Source organism: Ranitomeya imitator, chromosome 1 (genome assembly GCF_032444005.1).
Source record: "Ranitomeya imitator isolate aRanImi1 chromosome 1, aRanImi1.pri, whole genome shotgun sequence".
Classification (NCBI taxonomy): Eukaryota; Metazoa; Chordata; class Amphibia; order Anura; family Dendrobatidae; genus Ranitomeya; species Ranitomeya imitator.
This window is the reverse complement of record NC_091282.1, coordinates 1,101,443,607-1,101,465,512: the sequence shown is the minus strand read 5'-3', so window position 1 is coordinate 1,101,465,512 and position 21,906 is coordinate 1,101,443,607. Positions and strand designations below refer to the sequence as shown.

Genomic DNA, 21,906 nt, shown 5'->3' with positions numbered 1-21,906 from the left:
GGTTTCCTCGCCAATGCTTCGATCTTCATGCTCTCGTTTAGTAGTTGTTGGAAACTACACTACATTAGGCCTACAAATTGGGTATGGGGTGTAGAGAGATGGTGTGTTCCACTCCAAGGTGTTCTCCAGGTTGCCTTTCCTGAGCTTCGATCTTCTGGCTCTCGTTTAGTAGTTGTTGGAAACTACGCTGCATTAGGCCTACAAATTGGGTATGGGGTGTAGAGAGATGGTGTGTTACACTCCAAGGTGTTCCCCAGGTTTCCTCTCCATTGCTTCGATCTTCATGCTCTCGTTTAGTAGTTGTTGGAAACTACGCTGCATTAGGCCTACAAATTGGGTATGGGGTGTAGAGAGATGGTGTGTTCCACTCCAAGGTGTTCTCCAGGTTGCCTTTCCTGAGCTTCGATCTTCTGGCTCTCGTTTAGTAGTTGTTGGAAACTACGCTGCATTAGGCCTACAAATTGGGTATGGGGTGTAGAGAGATGGTGTGTTCCACTCCAAGGTGTTCTCCTGGTTTCCTCTCCATTGCTTCGATCTTCATGCTCTCGTTTAGTAGTTGTTGGAAACTACACTGCATTAGGCCTACAAATTGGGTATGGGGTGTAGAGAGATGGTGTATTCCACTCCAAGGTGTTCCCCAGGTTTCCTCTCCATTGCTTCGATCTTCATGCTCTCGTTTAGTAGTTGTTGGAAACTACACTGCATTAGGCCTACAAATTGGGTATGGGGTGTAGAGAGATGGTGTGTTCCACTCCAAGGTGTTCCCCAGGTTTCGTCCACATTGCTTCGGTCTTCCGACTCTCGTTTAGTAGTTGTAGAAAACTACACTGCATTAGGCCTACAAATTGGGTATGGGGTGTAGAGAGATGGTGTGTTCCACTCCAAGGTGTTCCCCAGGTTTCCTCTCCATTGCTTCGATCTTCATGCTCGCGTTTAGTAGTTGTTGGAAACTACGCTGCATTAGGCCTACAAATTGGGTATGGGGTGTAGAGAGATGGTGTGTTCCACTCCAAGGTGTTCTCCAGGTTGCTCTCCATTGCTTCGATCTTCTGGCTCTCGTTTAGTAGTTGTTGTAAACTACGCTGCATTAGGCCTACAAATTGGGTATGGGGTGTAGAGAGATGGTGTGTTCCACTCCAAGGTGTTCCCCAGGTTTCCTCTCCATTGCTTCGATCTTCATGCTCTCGTTTAGTAGTTGTTGGAAACTACGCTGCATTAGGCCTACAAATTGGGTATGGGGTGTAGAGAGATGGTGTGTTCCACTCCAAGGTGTTCCCCAGGTTTCCTCTCCATTGCTTCGATCTTCATGCTCTCGTTTAGTAGTTGTTGGAAACTACACTGCATTAGGCCTACAAATTGGGTATGGGGTGTAGAGAGATGGTGTGTTCCACTCCAAGGTGTTCCCCAGGTTTCCTCTCCATTGCTTCGATCTTCATGCTCTCGTTTAGTAGTTGTTGGAAACTACGCTGCATTAGGCCTACAAATTGGGTATGGGGTGTAGAGAGATGGTGTGTTCCACTCCAAGGTGTTCCCCAGGTTTCGTCGACATTGCTTCGATCTTCCGACTCTCGTTTAGTAGTTGTTGAAAACTACACTGCATTAGGCCTACAAATTGGGTATGGGGTGTAGAGAGATGGTGTGTTACACTCCAAGGTGTTCTCCAGGTTGCCTTTCCTGAGCTTCTATCTTCAGGCTCTCATTAAATTGTGGTTAAATGGAACAACTGCATTTGGCGTACTAGTTGGTTTGGGGCCTACTATCGGTGTCTGCCACTCCTTGCTGTTCTCCTGGTTTCCTGTCCTGAAATTCCATTTTCAGGCTCTCGTTAAGTAGTTGTTAATGTTAGACTGCATTTGGCCTACTAGTTGGGTTGGGGCCTACTATCGGTGTCTGCCACTTCTTGCTGTTCTCCTCCACTGAACAAAGCTGTGCCGCCTGTTTACTACGGTTGCCAATTTTGAACTGCATTTCGACTACTTACTGATTTGGGCCTACTCTCTGTGTCAGCCTCTCATTCCAGTTGTCCTCCACTGCAATGCCCCCTGGTTAGTCCTGTGTTACCAATTTTGAACTGCATTTAGCCAACTTTATTCTTTGGGCCTATATCTGTGTTTCCTCCTCATCCTGCCCATTGCCCAGCCAGTGATAGATGAGTCTGCTGGTACATTGACCCATAACGCAAAATTCCCCGTGCACGCTACACAGCAAGATTGTGACCCTGCTGAAAGTCAGGTTCCTCTTCCCGCATACCATACCACCTTACACGGGGACAAAGAGGAAGGTGCAGATGAAAGTGCAGGTTCCTTCATCAGGTGGGGGGAGGAATACTAGTTGGCGACGTCACTGGCACAGGGCCTCTCATAGTACGCAAAAGTGTTGCTGCCGGTGGGAGGCGCCCCCGCCGTGCAAACACACCGCTGTACTTTGAGGGGCCCTGTGCCAGTGCCAATGCCAACGAGTGGGCCCCCCCTGCTTGCTCAGGATCACAGCACTTGCAAAGTTGAAATACTTACCTCTCCCTGCTCCACTGCTGTGACGTGGTCCAGATTTACTGGGCCCACTAATTACTTGAACCAGCCCTACCCCCCACAACTTTAGCCAAATGACCCCCAATTTCAAATGCCTTCCAATTATTATAAGCTAAATTACGATTGACAAGCTTCTGTAACAAGAATGGATGTTTTTGCCATTAAAATGGGCAGTGTAGGTGTTTTCCTGGCCTCCACTCACTGTCGACTATGCTCCCCCATTGACTTGCATTGGGTTTCGTGTTTCGGGCGATACCCGACTTTTCGCCATAATCGGCCGATTCCACTCGACTCGACTTCTAAGATAGTCAGGTTTCGCGAAACACGACTCAACTCTAAAAAGGTCAAGGTCGCTCAACCCTAGGTAGGAGTATTTAAAACAAGAAAATGATAAGGGTGCCCATACTTATGCACCTGTCAAATTTTGTTTGAATGCAGATTGCACATTTTCTGTTAGTACAATAAACCTCATTTCAAGGCAGAAACATTACTGTGTCCAACAGTTATTAGATATATGAAACTGAAATAGCTGTTGCAAAAAAACTATTTTTATAAAACATTAAGCTTAAGATTAATAGGGGTGCCCAAACTTTTTCATATAACTGTATATATATATATATATATATATATATATATATATATATATATATATATATATATGTCAGTGAGACACATATATATATTTAATACAGAGCTAGATAGCATAAAAGCCGGTAATTCAATTGCCGGCTTTCGCTAAGTCATTACCAAACTTGACAGGATTTGAGACATGGTTTACATAGAGTAAACAATTTCATATCCGTTATATTTTTACATATCCCTCACTAATGATGTTATTAGTTTGTGGGTGCAAAATTTTGGAGCTCTAGGTGTTAAAATAAAGGGTTAAATCACAGAAAAAACTGGCATGGGCTCCAACGCAATTTTCTTTACCAGAGTGGGAAAGCCAGTGACTGAGGGCAGATATTAATAGCCTAGAGAGGTACCATGATTATTGCCCCCCCTGGCTAAAAACATCTACCCCCAGCCACCCCAGAAAAGGCACATCTGTAAGATGCGCCTATTCTGACACTTAGCCACTCTCTTCCCACTCCCCTGTAGCGGTGGGATATGGGGTAATAAGGGGTTAATGTCACCTTGCTATTGTAAGGTGACATTAAACCTGGTTAATAATGGAGAGATGTCAATAAGACAACTATACATTATTAATCCAATATTAGTAAAAGGTTAAAAATACACATACACATTAAGAATAAAGTATTTTAATGATATAAATAAACACATGGGGTTTTATTATCTTTATTGTACAACTCAATCCAACTGCGCTGTAAGTTCCTCTTTCGGGCATGCGCAGTATGCGCTGCTCTTCGAACTCACATCACATAATGGGAACTTACAGCGCAGGCGCCGGGGACGTTAATGAAGACACAGGACGCGGCGCATAGAGGGGCTGAGTGATGGCTGGGAGACGTTTGTGTCCAGGGGGAAAAGACATGCCCCCCGGACAGACTACAGGTATGGCGGGCAAATTAAAAAAACGAAAATTGCAGCGTTGGAAGGGACCCCAAATAAAAGAGCCACCTTGACAGAATGCAGCATTAGTGCTGCACAAGGTGGCTCTTTTAGTCAAAAGCGCCAGGGGGGGTGACAGGTTCCCTTTAACAAGCTCATTCTTGTATTTCACCATTTTGTCTTTTCAGCATCTTTGGAAGCTACAGCATGGACATTGTCCTGAGTACATCGTTCAGTGTGAATGTGGATTCATTGAACAATCCCAATGATCCATTTGTGACCAATGGAAAAAAACTTTTCACCTTCTCCTTTTTCAACCCTTTGTTCTTAACAACACGTAAGTTAATACACTATTCAATCACATTCGCTAATCCCTTAAACCCCGGAGGTATTTTCGTTTTTGTTTTTTGCTCCACTTCTTCCCAGAGCCATAACTTTTTTATTTTTGGGTTAATATGGACATGTGTGGGCTGTTTTTTGCGGGACGAGTTGTACTATTGAACTACACCATTGGTTTTAACATATCGTGTACTGGAAAACGAGAAAAAAATTCCAAGTGCTGTGAAATTGCAAAAAAAAGTCCAATCCTACAGTTGTTTTTTTGTTTTTTTAACCATGTTCACTAAATGCTAAAACTGACCTGCCATTATGATTATCCAGGTCACTATGTGTTTATAGACACTAAACACGTCTAGGTTCTTTTTTAGCTAAGTGGTGAAAAAAAATTCCAAAGTTTGTTAACAAAAAAAATTGTGTCATTTTTCGATACCCATAGCGTCTCCATTTTTGGTGATCTCGGGTTGGGTGAGGGCTTATTTTTTGGGAGCCGAGCTGACATTTTTAATGATACCATTTTGGTGCAGATACAATCATTGATTGCCCATAATTGCATTTTAATGCAATGTTGCAGTGACCGAAAAAAAGTAATTCTGGCATTATTACATTTTTTCTTGCTATGCCATTTAGCGATCAGGTTAATTTTTTTTTATATTGATAGATTGGGCGATTCTGAACACGGCGATACCAAATATGTGCATGTTTGATTTTTTTATTGTTTTATTGTGAACCGGGTGAAAGGGGGGTGATTTGAACTTTTATATATTTTTACTTTTTAATATTTTTAAAAACTTTTTTTTACTTTTGGCATGCTTCAATAGTCTCCATGGGAGACGGTAAGCTGCCATAATCTGATCAGCTCTGCTACATACAGGCGATGATCAGATCACCTGTATGTAGCAGAATACCTCACTTGCTATGAGCGCCGACCACTGGGCGGCGCACATAGCAATCCGGTAGTGACAGCCATAGCAGTCTCCTGGAGACCTCTGGTTGTTATGCCAACCCATTGGCGACTGCGGTCATGTGACACAGCGCCGATGGCTTTCTGGAGTGCTTGTCGGAAGCGCAAGTTCAAAGCCGCTGTCAGAGATTGACAGTGGCATTTAACAGGTTAACAGCCGTGGGTGGATCGCAATTTTACTGGCGGCTGTTAGATGCACAGGTCAGCTGTTCCAAACAGCTGACGTGCCAGGAAAGATATGGGCTCAGTGCTGGAGCCCACATCAAAGGGTGGGAGTCCGACATTGGCGTACATTTACCCTCGATGACGTAAAGGGTTAAAAGATATGCAACTTTTTACCTGATGTAAATGTTGCTGATCTTCTAAATCTGAAATGGATCATTATTTGTTTTCATGCCTAGCTGTCCCTGAGATGTGGCCTCCTCGTCCCTGTACATATTGCTCGCCTCAAGGACCACAGCTGGTTGGCTAAAAAGACTCCCATAGAGCATAGTTTTGAACCATGCTCACTTTGCTAAAATGACTAGATTAATATACAGGGAAGAGAACACCATATCTCAGGAATACAGAGACACATGAACAAAAGAAAATTAACATCAGATTAAACAGACTTTACAAAAACAATCACGTATGTGTAGCAAGTGACAGCTCCTTTTAAGATCTTATGTATGATTTGGTAATATGTTGTGCAAATACTTAATAATAATAATCTTTATTTATATAGCGCCAACATATTCCGCAGCGCTTGACAGTTTAACAGCTTCAAACACAACAGTCATAAGTAACAATGCTAACAATACAATACTTAAAGCAACACAAGACGACCCTGCTCGTGAGAGCTTACAATCTACAATGAGGTGGGGAAATACAAAGTATAGGTGTGTATTTACAATGATGTATTTACAATGATGGTCCAGCCATCTTCAGGGAGTGGGCGATAGATGGAAGTAGTGAATGGGCTACACACAAACAAAATAACTGATTGGGGAACATGATAGGCCGCTCTGAACAAATGTGTTTTGAGCGAGCGCATAAAACTATGCAAATTGTGGATGGTCCTAATATCTTGGGGTAGAGCATTCCAGAGGATTGGCGCAGCACGGGAGAAGTCTTGTAGTCGGGAGTGGGAGGTACGGATTAGTGCAGAGGTTAGTCGAAAGTCATTTGCAGAGCGCAGAGGTCGGGTAGGCCGATAGACAGAAATGAGGGAGGAGATTAAGGGGGTGCTGCACTGTGGAGAGCTTTGTGGGTGAGAACAAGTACTTTGAATTGTATCCTGTAATGAATGGGCAGACAGTGTAATGACTGGCGAAGAGCAGACGCGTTTGAGTAACGATTAGCTAGATAGACAACCCTGGCTGCTGCATTACGGATAGACTGGAGAGGGGAAAGTCGAGTGAGGGGGAGGCCAATTAATAGAGCCTTGCAGTAGTCCAGGCGGGAGTGGATCAGGGGGACAGTGAGGGTTTTTGTTGTTTCTATGGTGAGAAAAGGGCGGATTCTAGAGATGTTCTTTAGGTGTAAGCAGCACGAGCGGGCAAGAGATTGTATATGGGATGTGAAGGAGAGATCGGAGTCAAACATAACACCCACAGAGAGGGAAATGTCAGATTTAGGGAGGTTAGTAGATGGTGGGAGCAGAAGAAGTTCAGTTTTGGAGAGGTTGAGTTTCAGATAGAGAGCGGAAATGATGTCAGAGACTGCGGACAGACAGTTATTGGTGTTCTGTAGTACAGCAGGAGTAAGGCCAGGGGATGATGTATATCGTTGTGTGTCGTCGGCATAAAGATGGTACTGAAAGCCAAATCTGCTGATGGTCTGTCCAATTGGGGCTATGTAGAAGGAGAAGAGAAGGGGGCCAAGGACTGAGCCCCGGGGTACCCCAACAGTGAGAGGGAGAGGAGATCAAGTGGAGCCAGAGAACAGAACACTGAAGGAGCGGTCAGAAAGGTAGGAAGAGAACTAGGATAGAGCAGTGTCCTTAATACCAAGTGACTGGAGCCTAAAGAGTAAGAGAGGGTGGTCAACAGTGTCGAAAGCTGCAGAAAGATCGAGAAGAATGAGCAGAGAGTGGTCACCGTTACATTTTGCTGTCAGAAGGTTGTTGGTCACTTTGATGAGTGCAGTTTCTGTCGAGTGTAGGGGGCGGAAGCCGGACTGTGAAGGGTCTAGGAGGGAGTGAATGGAGAGGTAACGGGTAAGGCGGGAGTAGACTAGGCGCTCCAAGAGTTTAGAGATGAAGGGGAGATTGGAGACCGGTCTGTAGTTGTTTGCGCAGGATGGGTTGAGGGTGGGTTTCTTTAGTAACGGAGTAATGATAGAGTGTTTGAAGGAGGAGGGGAAAATGCCAAAGGAGAGGGAGAGATTAAAAATTGTAGTTAGGTGGGTAGTGACGATTGGAGAGAGAGACTGGAGGAGAAGAGAGGGAATGGGGTCGGTAGAGCATGTAGTCGGATGAGAAGAAGAGAAGAGCCTGGAGACTTCTTCTTCTGTGATGGGATCAAATGCAGAGAGTGAGCCAGGGGAGATGCAGGGAGGGATGGGAGTCACTGAACTTGATGTCTGGGAGATAATTTCCTGACAGATATTGTCTGTTTTCTCTATAAAGTCGGAGGCCAGGTCATCAGCACAAATGTCTTTGATAGGGGCTTGAGCTTTTGGCCTGAGGAGGGAGTGAAAGGTGTCAAAAAGTTTCTTGGGGTTGTTGGATAGTGAGGAGATCAGAGTGGTGAAGTAGGTCTGTTTGGCAATGTGAAGGGCAGAGTTATAGGTTTTTAACATAAATTTGAAGTGTATGAAGTTTTTTGGTGTGCGAGTTTTCCTCCATAAGTGTTCAGCACCCCTAGAGCATCGCTAGAGAAATCGGGTTTGTGATGTGAGCCAGAGCTGATGATGATATCTCAATGTCATACTTAGAAAACAGATTTAGTTACATTTGGCATCTAATATGCACTACTGCCTGAGCAGCTATTTCTTAACCACCAAGATTTAGACATCACACAGCGAATTGCCATCACTTCTCCTGTCTCCATAAAAGTGAGAAAAGGCCTCTAGCTTCTAGAAAATAAGAATCACAATGCTCATGAAATCATGTTTTCTTGTATATTTTTCTTACAGTTCTGTGTCCATTCCTGATTCCTCTTTTTGAAAAACTGAATTTCTCCTATCTTCCAATGAGTGTCCTTAACTTTTTTCAAGATGCTATAAAAAGCATTAAGAAAAACAGACAGAAAGGAATTCATACAGTAAGTAAATATGTAACTCCAACTGGGAAATATGTAGTGGTGGGATTCCCTTTTTGTCCTCTGCCACCCATCTTGATTGTTATGGAATGGACAAAATGTTGATGTTTTTTAATTCTGAGCCTAAACTGATTTTTAAATATTGTAGAAACCCATTAATAAAAGGGCTTGGAACAATATATGATGCCACAATGTAAGAAATAGTAAAGGTAGTCAGTCACTAAATTATCTGAGACAAAGTACAAAAGTAGAATGCAAAGGATTAAAAATACTGGATCTTTGCTTGTTCAGATTTTTACTTATGTCTTTTAGGATCGAGTAGACTTCTTACAACTCATGGTAGATGCTCAATCTAGAGGCAACAGTACAGGAGAGTCAGATCATGGCTATAAAGGTATGAAGGCTGACTTTCCACATCTTTCTTAAATGGTGTTCCATGTGGCCTTCAGATGCTGTTAAGCTTTTACAGATTAGAATTTTGCTAGAACCCATACTATAATCTTGTGATGCAATGTACAGTATTATTACATAACTCAATGTGAAATATTAGTATAAGAGAATTTACTTGACACTGATATTCATTCCATTCGAAGCATACTGACGGAGGGTGGTTTACTTCAAGAAGACCACTGCCTGTTGATCTCTGGCACACTACTTAGGATTGTAGAAGAAGTCCAGCATTTTAAAATAATATAAGACCCCTTAAACAACAAACATGTTTTTGTCTTTTTATTGACCAGTGTGAATATAGCCTTCTCTCTTTTGCTTTGGGCTCGATTGACAAATTTGTAATTTAATGTACAACTTAGCCAATAAAACTTTCAGGTTTTTGGTGCAGACAGAGGTACACCATCTCTCATGTCAGATAACCAAATCTATGTTGTATTTACTTCACAGAATTGACAGACACAGAAATTATGGCTCAGGGACTTATCTTCATTATGGCCGGTTATGAGACCACCAGCACTACACTTATGTTTCTGGCTTACCATCTAGCAACTCATCCGGATGTCCAAACAAAACTTCAGGAGGAAATTGACACCTTTCTCCCCAATAAGGTAACACCGATATGGAATAATGGTGTGATGCTAGTCACTACTCATGGAAAAGCCGTGAGGCAGGGTAGTCAAACATTCTGAGGTCAGATACCAAGAGTGCACATAGTAAACTAAAGGAAAAAAGTAAAGGCGAAGTCGAGTCACAATCCGAAGTGAAAATACCAGGAAGGTAGTGGACCATGGTAAAGGGGCAAACAGATGGTCAGAACGAGGTCCAAAGTCAGGCAGCAATAGATCAATAAACAGAGTTCAGAAATGTAAAGCTACACATTGAGCTGTTGCTGAGTCTGACAGAGATCTGGGACCGACAGCTCAGCTAAGTACCTGGGTAATAACCTGAAATAGGGAACACCTGTAGGAAGTGCATCACCTCCTAGGATCAGATTAGATGGCAGAGCTGTCCATCAAAGCACCAACAGCTCAGCATGCCCCTGCACCAGATTGGATGACTGAGCTGTCAGTCACAGCATCCAAGACACACTGAGTGGAGCTATCATGACAAATGGCACTAAATGGTGCTCTCTAATTACATACTATATGTATCAGTATTGTGTCTCATATTGAGTACAATATCTTTGGTCTCTGAGGTCCCGAAAGCTTGAAATAGAAAAGGTAAATACAGTGGGGAAAATAAGCATTTGATACATTGCCAATTTTTCAAGTCTTCCCACCTACAAAGAATGGAGACGTCGGTAATTTTTATCATAGGTAAACTTCAACTGTGAGAGAAAGAATCTAAAAAAATCCAGAAAATCACATTGTATGATTTTTACATAATTAATTTTTATTTTATCACATGAAATAAGTATTTGATACAATAGAAAAACACAACTTAATATTTGGTAGAGAAGCCATTGCTTGCAATTACAGAGATCAGACTTTTAAGGTACCTTCACACTAAACGACGCTGCAGCGATCCAGACAACAATCCGGATCGCTGCAGCGTCGCTGTTTGGTCGCTGGAGAGCTGTCACACAGACCGCTCTCCAGCGACCAACGATGCCGGTAACCAGGGTAAACATCGGGTTACTAAGCGCAGGGCCGCGCTTAGTAACCCGATGTTTACCCTGGTTACCATCCTAAAAGTAAAAAAAACAAACGCTTCATACTTACCTTCCGCTGTCTGTCCTCGGCGCTCTGCTTCTCTGTACTGGCGGTGACGTCACCGCTCTGCTTTCCGGCCGCTGTGCTCACAATGAGTGCAGGAAAGCACAGCGCCGGAGGACAGACAGCGGAAGGTAAGTATGAAGCGTTTGGTTTTTTTACTTTTAGGATGGTAACCAGGGTAAACATCGGGTTACTAAGCGCGGCCCTGCGCTTAGTAACCCGATGTTTACCCTGGTTACCAGCGAAGACATCGCTGAATCGGCGTCACACACACAGATTCAGCGATGTCAGTGGGAGAGCCAGCGACCAAATAAAGTTCTGGCCTTCTAGCCCCGACCAACGACATCACAGCAGGATTCTGATCGCTGCTGCGTGTCAAACTGAACGATATCGCTAGCGAGGACGCTGCAACGTCACGGATCGCTAGCGATATTGTTTAGTGTGAAGGTACCTTTACTGTAGTTCTTGATCAAATTTGCACACACTGAAGCAGTGGTTTTGGACCACTCCTCCGTACAGATTGTCTCCAGATTTTTCAGGTTTTTGGGCTGTCGCTGGGCAACATTGAGTTTCATGTCCCTCCAAAGATGTTCTATTGGGTTAAAGTCTGGAGACCGGGTAGGCCACTCCAAGACCTTGAAATTCTTCTTAAGGATCAACTCCTTAGCTGCTCTGGCTGTGTGTTTTGGGTCATTTCATGCTGGAAGACCCAGTCACCACCCAACTTCAATGCTCTTACTGAGGGAAGGAGGTTGTTGGTCAAAATCTCATGATACATGATCCCATCCTCCCTTCAATACGGTGCAGTGATCCTATGCCCTTTGCCAAAAAGCACACCAAAAGTATGATGTCCCCCACCATGCTTCACATTTGGGATGGTATTCTTGGGGTTGTACTCATCCTTCATCTTCCTCCAAACACGGCGAGTGGAGTCTTTACCAAAAAGTTCTATTTGGTCTCATCTGACCATATGACCATCTCCCATGCCTCCTCTGGATAATTCAGATGGTCACTGATGAACTTCAAATGGGTCTGGATATGTGCAAGCGTGAGCAGGGAAACCTGCCCTGCAGAATTTTAACCCCTTTCTGACATATGGCATACTATCCCATGGAGGTGGGCCCGTATGACCACCGACGGGATAGTACGTCATAGCGATCGGCCGCGCTCACGGGGGGAGCGCGGCCGATCGCGGCCGGGTGTCAGCTGACTATCGCAGCTGACATCCAGCACATTAACCCCCGGCACACCGCGATCAAACATGCGGGCTTCCCTGAGACCCCCGGAGCAACGCTATGTGATCGCGTTGCTGCGAGGGTCTCTTACCTCCTCCTCCTCCTTGCAGGCCCTTGCCTTTCATTTCTTTTTTTTTTTTCCACATCCCCGTCCACGTACCCCGCCGCTGCGTCTGAACCCGTGCCTTTCATTTCTTTTTTTTTTTCCACATCCCCGTCCACGCACCCCGCCGCTTCGTCTGAACCCGTGCCTTTCATTTCTTTTTTTTTTCCACATCCCCGTCCACGCACCCCGCCGCTGCGTCTGAACCCTTGCCTTTCATTTCTTTTTTTTTTTCCACATCCCCGTCCACGCACCCCGCCGCTGCGTCTGAACCCGTGCCTTTCATTTCTTTTTTTTTTTCCACATCCCCATCCACACACCCCGCCGCTGCGTCTGAACCCTTGCCTTTCATTTCTTTTTTTTTTTCCTCATCCCCGTCCACGCACCCCGCCGCTGCGTCTGAACCCGTGCCTTTCATTTCTTTTTTTTTTTTTCCACATCCCCGTCCACGCACCCCGCCACTGCGTCTGAACCCGTGCCTTTCATTTCTTTTTTTTTTTCCACATCCCCGTCCACGCACCCAGCAGCCGCCGAACTTTGATAAGTGACGCAGTTCACTTATCAGAGCTAGGGCCTGCTGTTTTAGACTTTTCCTTTCACAGGTATTTTTTTCCCCTATTTGCTTTTTTTTCCTTTCAGAATAGTTTGCACCAAACACTATCCCCCCCCACACGTACACAGTTACCAATAAATATTACACCCAAGCACCATACTCACAAAAAAAATGTCCCGTTCGTCCCAGCAGCGCTATTCATTGGAGGAGGCATATGCTTTCCTTGCCTCCGACACTGATAGCGAGGGAGAGGATCCCACATTCCTTTATTCTTCAGATTCTTCATCCTCTTCCTCCTCCTCCTCCTCATCTTCCTCCTCAGGTCCTGCGGAACCGCCACGCAGACGCCCCAGGAGAGAAGATCAGGCAGCGCCCACTCCTGAAGATGAACCAGCGCGTCCCTCTTTGGACCCCATATGGACCTCGCCCCCCGAAAATTACGAGCCACTGATTCCTGATTTTGTGGCAGAATCAGGAATCAAGTTTGACACCACCGGCCTCACAGAAATAGACTTTTTCAAAGTCTTTTTCTCTGAGGTTTTCGTTAACCTCATGGTGGAGCAAACTAATTTGTATGCTCGGCAATTTTTGGAGCAAAACCCCCGTTCATCATTTTCTAACTGGTCTCCTGTAGACGCAGTTGAAATGATGCAGTTTTGGGGCCTGGTCCTCCATATGGGGATCGTGAAGAAGCCAGAAATTCGGCAATATTGGAGTGTAGATATTTTATATAACACTCCAGTGCTCCGAATGGTCATGGTTCGGACGCGTTTTGAGGCCATCCATAAATTCCTGCATTACAACGATAATGTACGGTGTCCCGCACGAGATGACCCCAATTTTGACCGTCTGTTCAAAGTTCGGCTGGTCATCGAACACTTCAGCAAAAAGTTTGCTGAAGTGTACGTGCCCAAAAGGGACATCTGTGTGGATGAGTCCTTGGTTCATTTTAAGGGGCGGCTCAGATTCCGTCAATACCTGCCCAGCAAAAGGGCCAGGTACGGAATCAAACTCTACAAGCTGTGTGAGAGTACCTCAGGGTACACCTACAGCTTTAGAGTGTACGAAGAGAAGTACAGCAGGATTGAACCGCCTGAGTGTCCTTCCATCCTGGGAGTGAGTAGGAAAATTGTGTGGGATTTGGTGCACCCACTGCTGGATAAAGGTTATCACCTCTACACCGATAACTTTTATTCCAGCATCCCACTCTACAAATCCATCTCTGTGCGAGGTACCGCAGCCTGCGGTACTGTCCGCAAAAATCAGAGAGGCCTCCCGAAGACGCTACTTGGGCAGATGCTCAGAAAAGGTGAGAGCAAAGCCCAATGTAGCGACCACCTGCTGGTGGTCAAGTACAAGGACAAGAGGGATGTCCTTCTCTTGACCACCATACACGGTGATGGCAGTGCCCTCGGCAGTGTACGGGGTACCTCAACACAGGTCTGCAAACCGGACTGTGTACTGGGGTACAACAAAAACATGGGGGGCGTTGATCTCTCCGATCAACTCCTCCAACCGTACAGTGCTTTGAGGAAGGCCAAGGTGTGGTACAAAAAGCTGTCCGTGTACATCGTAAAAATGGCAATGCTCAACGCTTTCCTGCTGTCACGATGTGCACGACACACTGATATGTCGTACCTTCAGTTCCAGGAGGTAGTGGTTAAGGCCCTGATATTTGGCACAAGGGAAGGAGCGGGCCCCAGTACTTCCGGAACTGAGGGTGCTCGTATCGTACCAGGTCAGCATTTTCCGGGGGTGGTCCCGCCAACTGATAGAAAAAGTAAGCCACAAAAAAGGTGCCGAGTGTGCTACAAAAGAGTAGTACGCAAGGACACCATCTATCAATGCGTCACCTGCCCCGGCAAACCTGGCCTGTATATGAAGGACTGCTTCAAATTGTACCACACCTCCATGCACTACTAATTTACTTAACAGGAACCAGTAGATTAGTTCCAAAGAGGGGGCACATCTAAGTAAGTTCCTTGGGGGTCTAGGTTCCAAAATGATGTAACTTTTGTTTTTTTTTTTACTGTTTAGGCACATCAGGGGCTCTGCAAACGGAACATGACGCCCTCAGAACTAGTCCATCAAAGTCTGCATTCCAAATCATCACTGCTTCCCTTCTCAGTCCCGAAGTGCCCAAACAGTTTTTTTCCCACATATGGGGTACCAGCGTACTCCGGACAAATTGGACAACAACTTTTGGGGTCCAGTTTCTCCTGTTACCCTTGGGAAAATAAAAAATTGGGGGCTGAAAGATCATTTTTGTGGGGAAAAAAATAGAATTTTTTATTTTCACGCCGGGCATCATAGACTTTAGTGAAGCACTTGGAGGTTCAAAATTCTCACGACACACCTAGATAAGTTCCTTAGGGGGTCAAGTTTCCAAAATGGGGTCACTTGTGGGGAGTTTCTACTGTTTAGGCACATCAGGGGCTCACCAAATGGCATATGATGCCCGCAGACAATTCCATCAAAGTCTGCATTCCAAAACGTCACTACTTCCCTTCCAAGCCCCGAAGTGTGCCCAAACAGTAGTTTTCTCCCACATATGGGGTACCAGCGTACTCAGGACAAATTGGACAACAACTTTTGGGGTCCAGTTTCTCCTGTTACCCTTGGGAAAATAAAAAATTGGGGGCTGAAAGATCATTTTTGTGGGGAAAAAATAGAATTTTTTATTTTCACGCCGGGCATCATAGACTTTAGTGAAGCACTTGGAGGTTCAAAATTCTCACGACACACCTAGATAAGTTCCTTAGGGGGTCTAGTTTCCAAAATGGGGTCACTTGTGGGGAGTTTTGTACTGTTTAGGCACATCAGGGGCTCACCAAATGGCATATGATGCCAGCAGACAATTCCATCAAAGTCTGCATTCCAAAACGTCACTACTTCCCTTCCGAGCCCCGAAGTGTGCCCAAACAGTAGTTTTCTCCCACACATGGGGTACCAGCGTACTCAGGACAAATTGGACAACAACTTTTGGGGTCCAGTTTCTCCTGTTACCCTTGGGAAAATAAAAAATTGGGGGCTGAAAGATCATTTTTGTGGGAAAAAAATAGAATTTTTTATTTTCACGCCGGGCATCACAGACTTTAGTGAAGCACTTTGGGGATAAAAGTGCTCACGACACACCTAGATAAGTTCCTTAGGGGGTCTAGTTTCCAAAATGGGGTCACTTGTGGGGGATTTCCACTGTTTAGGCACATCAGGGACTCTCCAAACGCGACATGGCGTCCGATCTCAATTCCAGCCAATTTTAGCTTGAAAATGTCAAACGGCGCTCCTTTCCTTCTGAGACCTGCCATGCGCCCAAACAGTGGTTCCCCCCCACATATGGGGTAACAGCGTACTCAGGACAAATTGGACAACAACTTTTGGGGTCCAATTTCTCCTTTTATCTTTGAAAAAATAAAAAATTGGGGACTAAACCATCATGTTTGTGGAAAAAATAGGATTTTTTATTTTCACGCCCGGGTGTTATAAACTTTCGTGAAGCACTTGGGGGATAAAAGTGCTCACCACACACCTAGATAAGTTCCTTAGGGGGTCTAGTTTCCAAAATGGGGTCACTTGTGGGGGTTTCCACTGTTTAGGCACATCAGGGGCTCACCAAATGGCATATGATGCCAGCAGACAATTCCATCAAAGTCTGCATTCCAAAACGTCACTACTTCCCTTCCGAGCCCCGAAGTGTGCCCAAACAGTAGTTTTCTCCCACATATGGGGTACCAGCGTACTCAGGACAAATTGGACAACAACTTTTGGGGTCCAGTTTCTCCTGTTACCCTTGGGAAAATAAAAAATTGGGGGCTGAAAGATCATTTTTGTGGGAAAAAAATAGAATTTTTTATTTTCATGCCGGGCATCATAGACTTTAGTGAAGCACTTTGGGGATAAAAGTGCTCACGACACACCTAGATAAGTTCCTTAGGGGGTCTAGTTTCCAAAATGGGGTCACTTGTGGGGGGTTTCCACTGTTTAGGCACATCAGGGGCTCTCCAAACGCGACATGGCGTCCAATCTCAATTCCAGCCAATTTTAGCTTGAAAATGTCAAACGGCGCTCCTTTCCTTCTGAGCCCTGCCATGCGCCCAAACAGTGGTTCCCCCCCACATATGGGGTATCAGCGTACTCAGGACAAATTGGACAACAACTTTTGGGGTCCAATTTTTCCTTTTACCTTTGAGAAAATAAAAAATTGGGGACTAAACCATCATGTTTGTGGAAAAAATAGGATTTTTTATTTTCACGCCTGGGTGTTATAAACTTTCATGAAGCACTTGGGGGATAAAAGTGCTCACCACACACCTAGATAAGTTCCTTAGGGGGTATAGTTTCCAAAATGGGGTCACTTGTGGGGGGTTTCCACTGTTTAAGCACATCAGGGGCTCTCCAAATGCGACATGGCGTCCGATCTCAATTCCAGCCAATTTTAGCTTGAAAATGTCAAACGGCGCTCCTTTCCTTCTGAGCCCTGCCATGCGCCCAAACAGTGGTTCCCCCCCACATATGGGGTATCAGCGTACTCAGGACAAATTGGACAACAACTTTTGGGGTCCAATTTCTCCTTTTACCTTTGAGAAAATAAAAAATTGGGGACTAAACCATCATGTTTGTGGAAAAAATAGGATTTTTTATTTTCACGCCCGGGCGTTATAAACTTTCGTGAAGCACTTGGGGGATAAAAGTGCTCACCACACACCTAGATAAGTTCCTTAGGGGGTCTAGTTTCCAAAATGGGGTCACTTGTGGGGGATTTCCACTGTTTATTTACATCAGGGGCTCTCCAAACGCGACATGGCGTCCGATCTCAATTCCAGTCAATTTTAGCTTGAAAATGTCAAACGGCGCTCCTTTCCTTCTGAGCCCTGCCATGTGCCCAAACAGTTGTTCCCCCCCACATATGGGGTATCAGCGTACTCAAGACAAATTGGACAACAACTTTTGTGGTCCAATTTCTCCTTTTACCTTTGAGAAAATAAAAAATTGGGGACTAAACGATCATGTTTGTGGAAAAAATAGGATTTTTTATTTTCACGCCCGGGCGTTATAAACTTTCGTGAAGCACTTGGGGGATAAAAGTGCTCATCACACACCTAGATAAGTTCCTTAGGGGGTCTAGTTTCCAAAATGGGGTCACTTGTGGGGGGTTTCCACTGTTTAGGCACATCAGGGGCTCTCCAAATGGCATATGATGCCAGCAGACAATTCCATCAAAGTCTGCATTCCAAAACGTCACTACTTCCCTTCCGAGCCCCGAAGTGTGCCCAAACAGTAGTTTTCTCCCACATATGGGGTACCAGCGTACTCAGGACAAATTGGACAACAACTTTTGGGGTCCAGTTTCTCCTGTTACCCTTGGGAAAATAAAAAATTGGGGGCTGAAAGATCATTTTTGTGGGAAAAAAATAGAATTTTTTATTTTCATGCCGGGCATCATAGACTTTAGTGAAGCACTTTGGGGATAAAAGTGCTCACGACACACCTAGATAAGTTCCTTAGGGGGTCTATTTTCCAAAATGGGGTCACTTGTGGGGGATTTCCACTGTTTAGGCACATCAGGGACTCTCCAAACGCGACATGGCGTCCGATCTCAATTCCAGCCAATTTTAGCTTGAAAATGTCAAACGGCGCTCCTTTCCTTCTGAGCCCTGCCATGCGCCCAAACAGTGGTTCCCCCCCACATATGGGGTATCAGCCTACTCAGGACAAATTGGACAACTTTTGGGGTCCAATTTTTCCTTTTACCTTTGAGAAAATAAAAAATTGGGGACTAAACCATCATGTTTGTGGAAAAAATAGGATTTTTTATTTTCACGCCTGGGTGTTATAAACTTTCATGAAGCACTTGGGGGATAAAAGTGCTCACCACACACCTAGATAAGTTCCTTAGGGGGTATAGTTTCCAAAATGGGGTCACTTGTGGGGGGTTTCCACTGTTTAAGCACATCAGGGGCTCTCCAAACGCGACATGGCGTCCGATCTCAATTCCAGCCAATTTTAGCTTGAAAATGTCAAACGGCGCTCCTTTCCTTCTGAGCCCTGCCATGTGCCCAAACAGTTGTTCCCCCCCACATATGGGGTATCAGCGTACTCAAGACAAATTGGACAACAACTTTTGTGGTCCAATTTCTCCTTTTACCTTTGAGAAAATAAAAAATTGGGGACTAAACGATCATGTTTGTGGAAAAAATAGGATTTTTTATTTTCACGCCCGGGCGTTATAAACTTTCGTGAAGCACTTGGGGGATAAAAGTGCTCAACACACACCTAGATAAGTTCCTTAGGGGGTCTAGTTTCCAAAATGGGGTCACTTGTGGGGGGTTTCCACTGTTTAGGCACATCAGGGGCTCTCCAAACGCGACATGGCGTCCGATCTCAATTCCAGCCAATTTTAGCTTGAAAATGTCAAACGGCGCTCCTTTCCTTCTGAGCCCTGCCATGCGCCCAAAAAGTGGTTCCCCCTCACATGTGGGGTATCAGCGTATTCAGGACAAATTGGACAACAACTCTTGTGGTCCATTTTCTCTTTTTACCCTTGGGAAATTAAAAAAATTATTGCTGAAAGAACATTTTTGTGACTAAAAAGTAAAATGTTAATTTTTTCCTTCCATGTTGCTTCTGCTGCTGTGAAACACCTGAAGGGTTAATAAACTTCTTGAATGTGGTTTTGAGCAGCTTGAGGGGTGCAGTTTTTAGAATGGTGTCACTTTTGGGTATTTTCTGCCATATAGACCCCTCAAAATGACTTCAAATGTGAGGTGGTCCCTAAAAAAAATGGTTTTGTAAATTTTGTTGTAAAAATTAGAAATTACTGGTCAAATTTTAACCCTTGTAACTTCCTAGAAAAAAAAATTTTGTTTCCAAAATTGTGCTGATGTAAAGTAGACATGTAGGAAATGTTATTTATTAACTATATTGTGTCACTTAACTCTCTGGTTTAACAGAATAAAAATTCAAAGTTGGAAAATTGCGAAATTTTCAAAATTTTCGCCAAATTTCCATTTTTTTCACAAATAAACGCAAGCTATATCGAAGAAATTTTACCACTATCATGAAGTACAATATGTTACAAGAAAACAATCTCAGAATCGCTAAGATCCATAGAAGCGTTTCGGAGTTATATCTTCATAAAGCGACAGTGGTCAGAAATGTAAAAATTGGCCCGGTCATTAACGTGCAAACCACCCTTGGGGGTAAAGGGGTTAAAGCCAGAAAAGACATAATAATGGTTAAAATAAAAAAAATACATCTCATGAAAAATGAATTACTAATAACATAACCTGTAACAACTTGCTATCATTGGTGAATATGGTGGAAATTTATGACTATCTGATTACAGTATTTTGTGGATTATAAGACGCACTGGACTATAGGACGCACCCCAAATTTTGGGGAAGAAAACAGGAAAACTATTATTTAATAAAATGGTGGTGCGTCTTGTCATCTGCCTTTACGGTAGCTTACCTGGTGGGCGGCAGTGGAGCGGGGCCCCAGGTGGCAGGGTTGCTGCTACAGGAGGCTGGCGGCGGAGGCAGGAGATGCTGCAAGTCCCAGGCTGGTAGGAGGTGGTGTTTGGCGGCGCGGGCCTCCGCCGACATTTTGTGAAAGTCCTGAGCCCATTGCTTTTTAATGCGGTGGACTCCGGAAAAATGGCTGACAGAGGCGGCGCACACGCAATTGAGATCTTGGGAGCCGAGATCTGGGTGCCGAGATCTCAACCTATGCATGCGCCGCTTCTGGCGGCCATTTTTCCAGAGTCCACCGCATTGAAAAGCATGGAAAGTGATGGAGCTCCGAGTTTTCACAAAATGTCGGCAGAACCCTCGCACCTTCGAACATCACCTTCTGCCAGCATGGGACCCGCAGCACTGCCCCACTCTTTCCACCGCTGCTAGAAGCTTTCTGCAGCAGCGACGCTGGGACCCTGCTCCACCGTAGGCGGTAAGCTACATTCAAATTATAAGATGCACCCCCACCATTTCCCCACAAATGCAGAAAAAAGTGCTTCTTATAATCCAAAAAATACGATACATTAGAAGATGATCTTTTGTATAAAAGTTAAAGAAGTAAAGTATTCAGTGCATTCATTGTCTTCAGGCTCCTTCGACATATGAAGCTCTGATGCAAATGGAGTACCTTGACATGGTGCTTCAAGAAACCTTACGACTGTACCCCGCAGCTGGGAGAATTGAACGTGTTTGCAAGACCACAACTGAGATCAATGGAGTGACTATCCCAAAGGGCGTTGTGACTGTTATCCCGGTCTTTGTGCTGCACCGTGACCCTGAGCTTTGGTCTGATCCAGAGGAATTCCGACCTGAAAGGTATCATATATGTGGGGGTGTTTTTTGGGAAAACATAAGGCCCCAATTCATCATTGGTGTTTTTTAAGTCCCTTTCCTTTTTGTCTTATAGTATTTGTTGTAATTTTTGTGTTAAATTAATGAAAATGATGCACACAATTCATGAATTTAGCACTATATAAAAAATTTGCTTTTTTCCTGTCTTGAACTACATTTGGGATTTTTGGTGCAACAATTGTTTCAGATTTCTGCCATATACAAAAATACACCAGGGGGACTGAAGTGAAGCTGCGCCAAATTTTGTGAATTTTTAAAAATCAGGAGAAACATCTAGAATTTCTAAACTCTGCCTCCAAAAAGTAAAAAAAAAAAATCCAGACAAGCACTGCCAAACCTAATATTAACCAACAGGCCAGACCGCATAGCAAATATAAGGGTTGGGGAATAGTGATCACAAAATAACAAGTTTTCATGTATCGTTTAATAAGATGTGTAGTAGAGGGGTTACAAGGACACTAAACTTCAGGAGGGCAAATTTCCAACGGATGAGCGATGATCTTGGTGCAATTTTCCGGGATGATATCCTTACACATAAAAATACACAAAGAAAATGGGAGACATTTATTAGCATCCTGGATAGGACCTGTGCACAGTATATACCGTATGGGAATAAACATACTAGAAATAGGAGGAAACCACTATGGCTAAATAGAGCTGTAAGGGACAAAAAGGGACAATAAGAAAGCATTTAGAGAATTAAATGAAGTAGGTAGTGATGAGGCATTAAATAAATACAGAAAATTAAATAAATTCTGTAAAAAGCAAATCAAGGCAGCGAAGATTGAGTCAGTGAGAGTAAAAATAATCCCAAAATATTCTTTAACTATGTAAATAGTAAGAAACTAAAAAATGATAGTGTTGGCCCCCCTAAAAATAGTCTGGGTGAAATGGTGGATGAG

General features: G+C 44.3%; 1 protein-coding gene across 1 annotated transcript in view; it reads left to right on the top strand.

Annotated features, from left to right (window-relative positions):
• Positions 1-21,906, top strand: part of LOC138656928 (cytochrome P450 3A29-like) — a 120,051-nt gene that overhangs the window by 62,805 nt on the left and 35,340 nt on the right. The window contains exons 7-11 of the mRNA XM_069744280.1: positions 4,229-4,377; positions 8,458-8,585; positions 8,895-8,976; positions 9,480-9,640; positions 20,742-20,968. Of these exons, the coding sequence (XP_069600381.1) occupies positions 4,229-4,377; positions 8,458-8,585; positions 8,895-8,976; positions 9,480-9,640; positions 20,742-20,968 (747 nt within the window). The remainder of the gene's footprint in view (positions 1-4,228; positions 4,378-8,457; positions 8,586-8,894; positions 8,977-9,479; positions 9,641-20,741; positions 20,969-21,906) is intronic.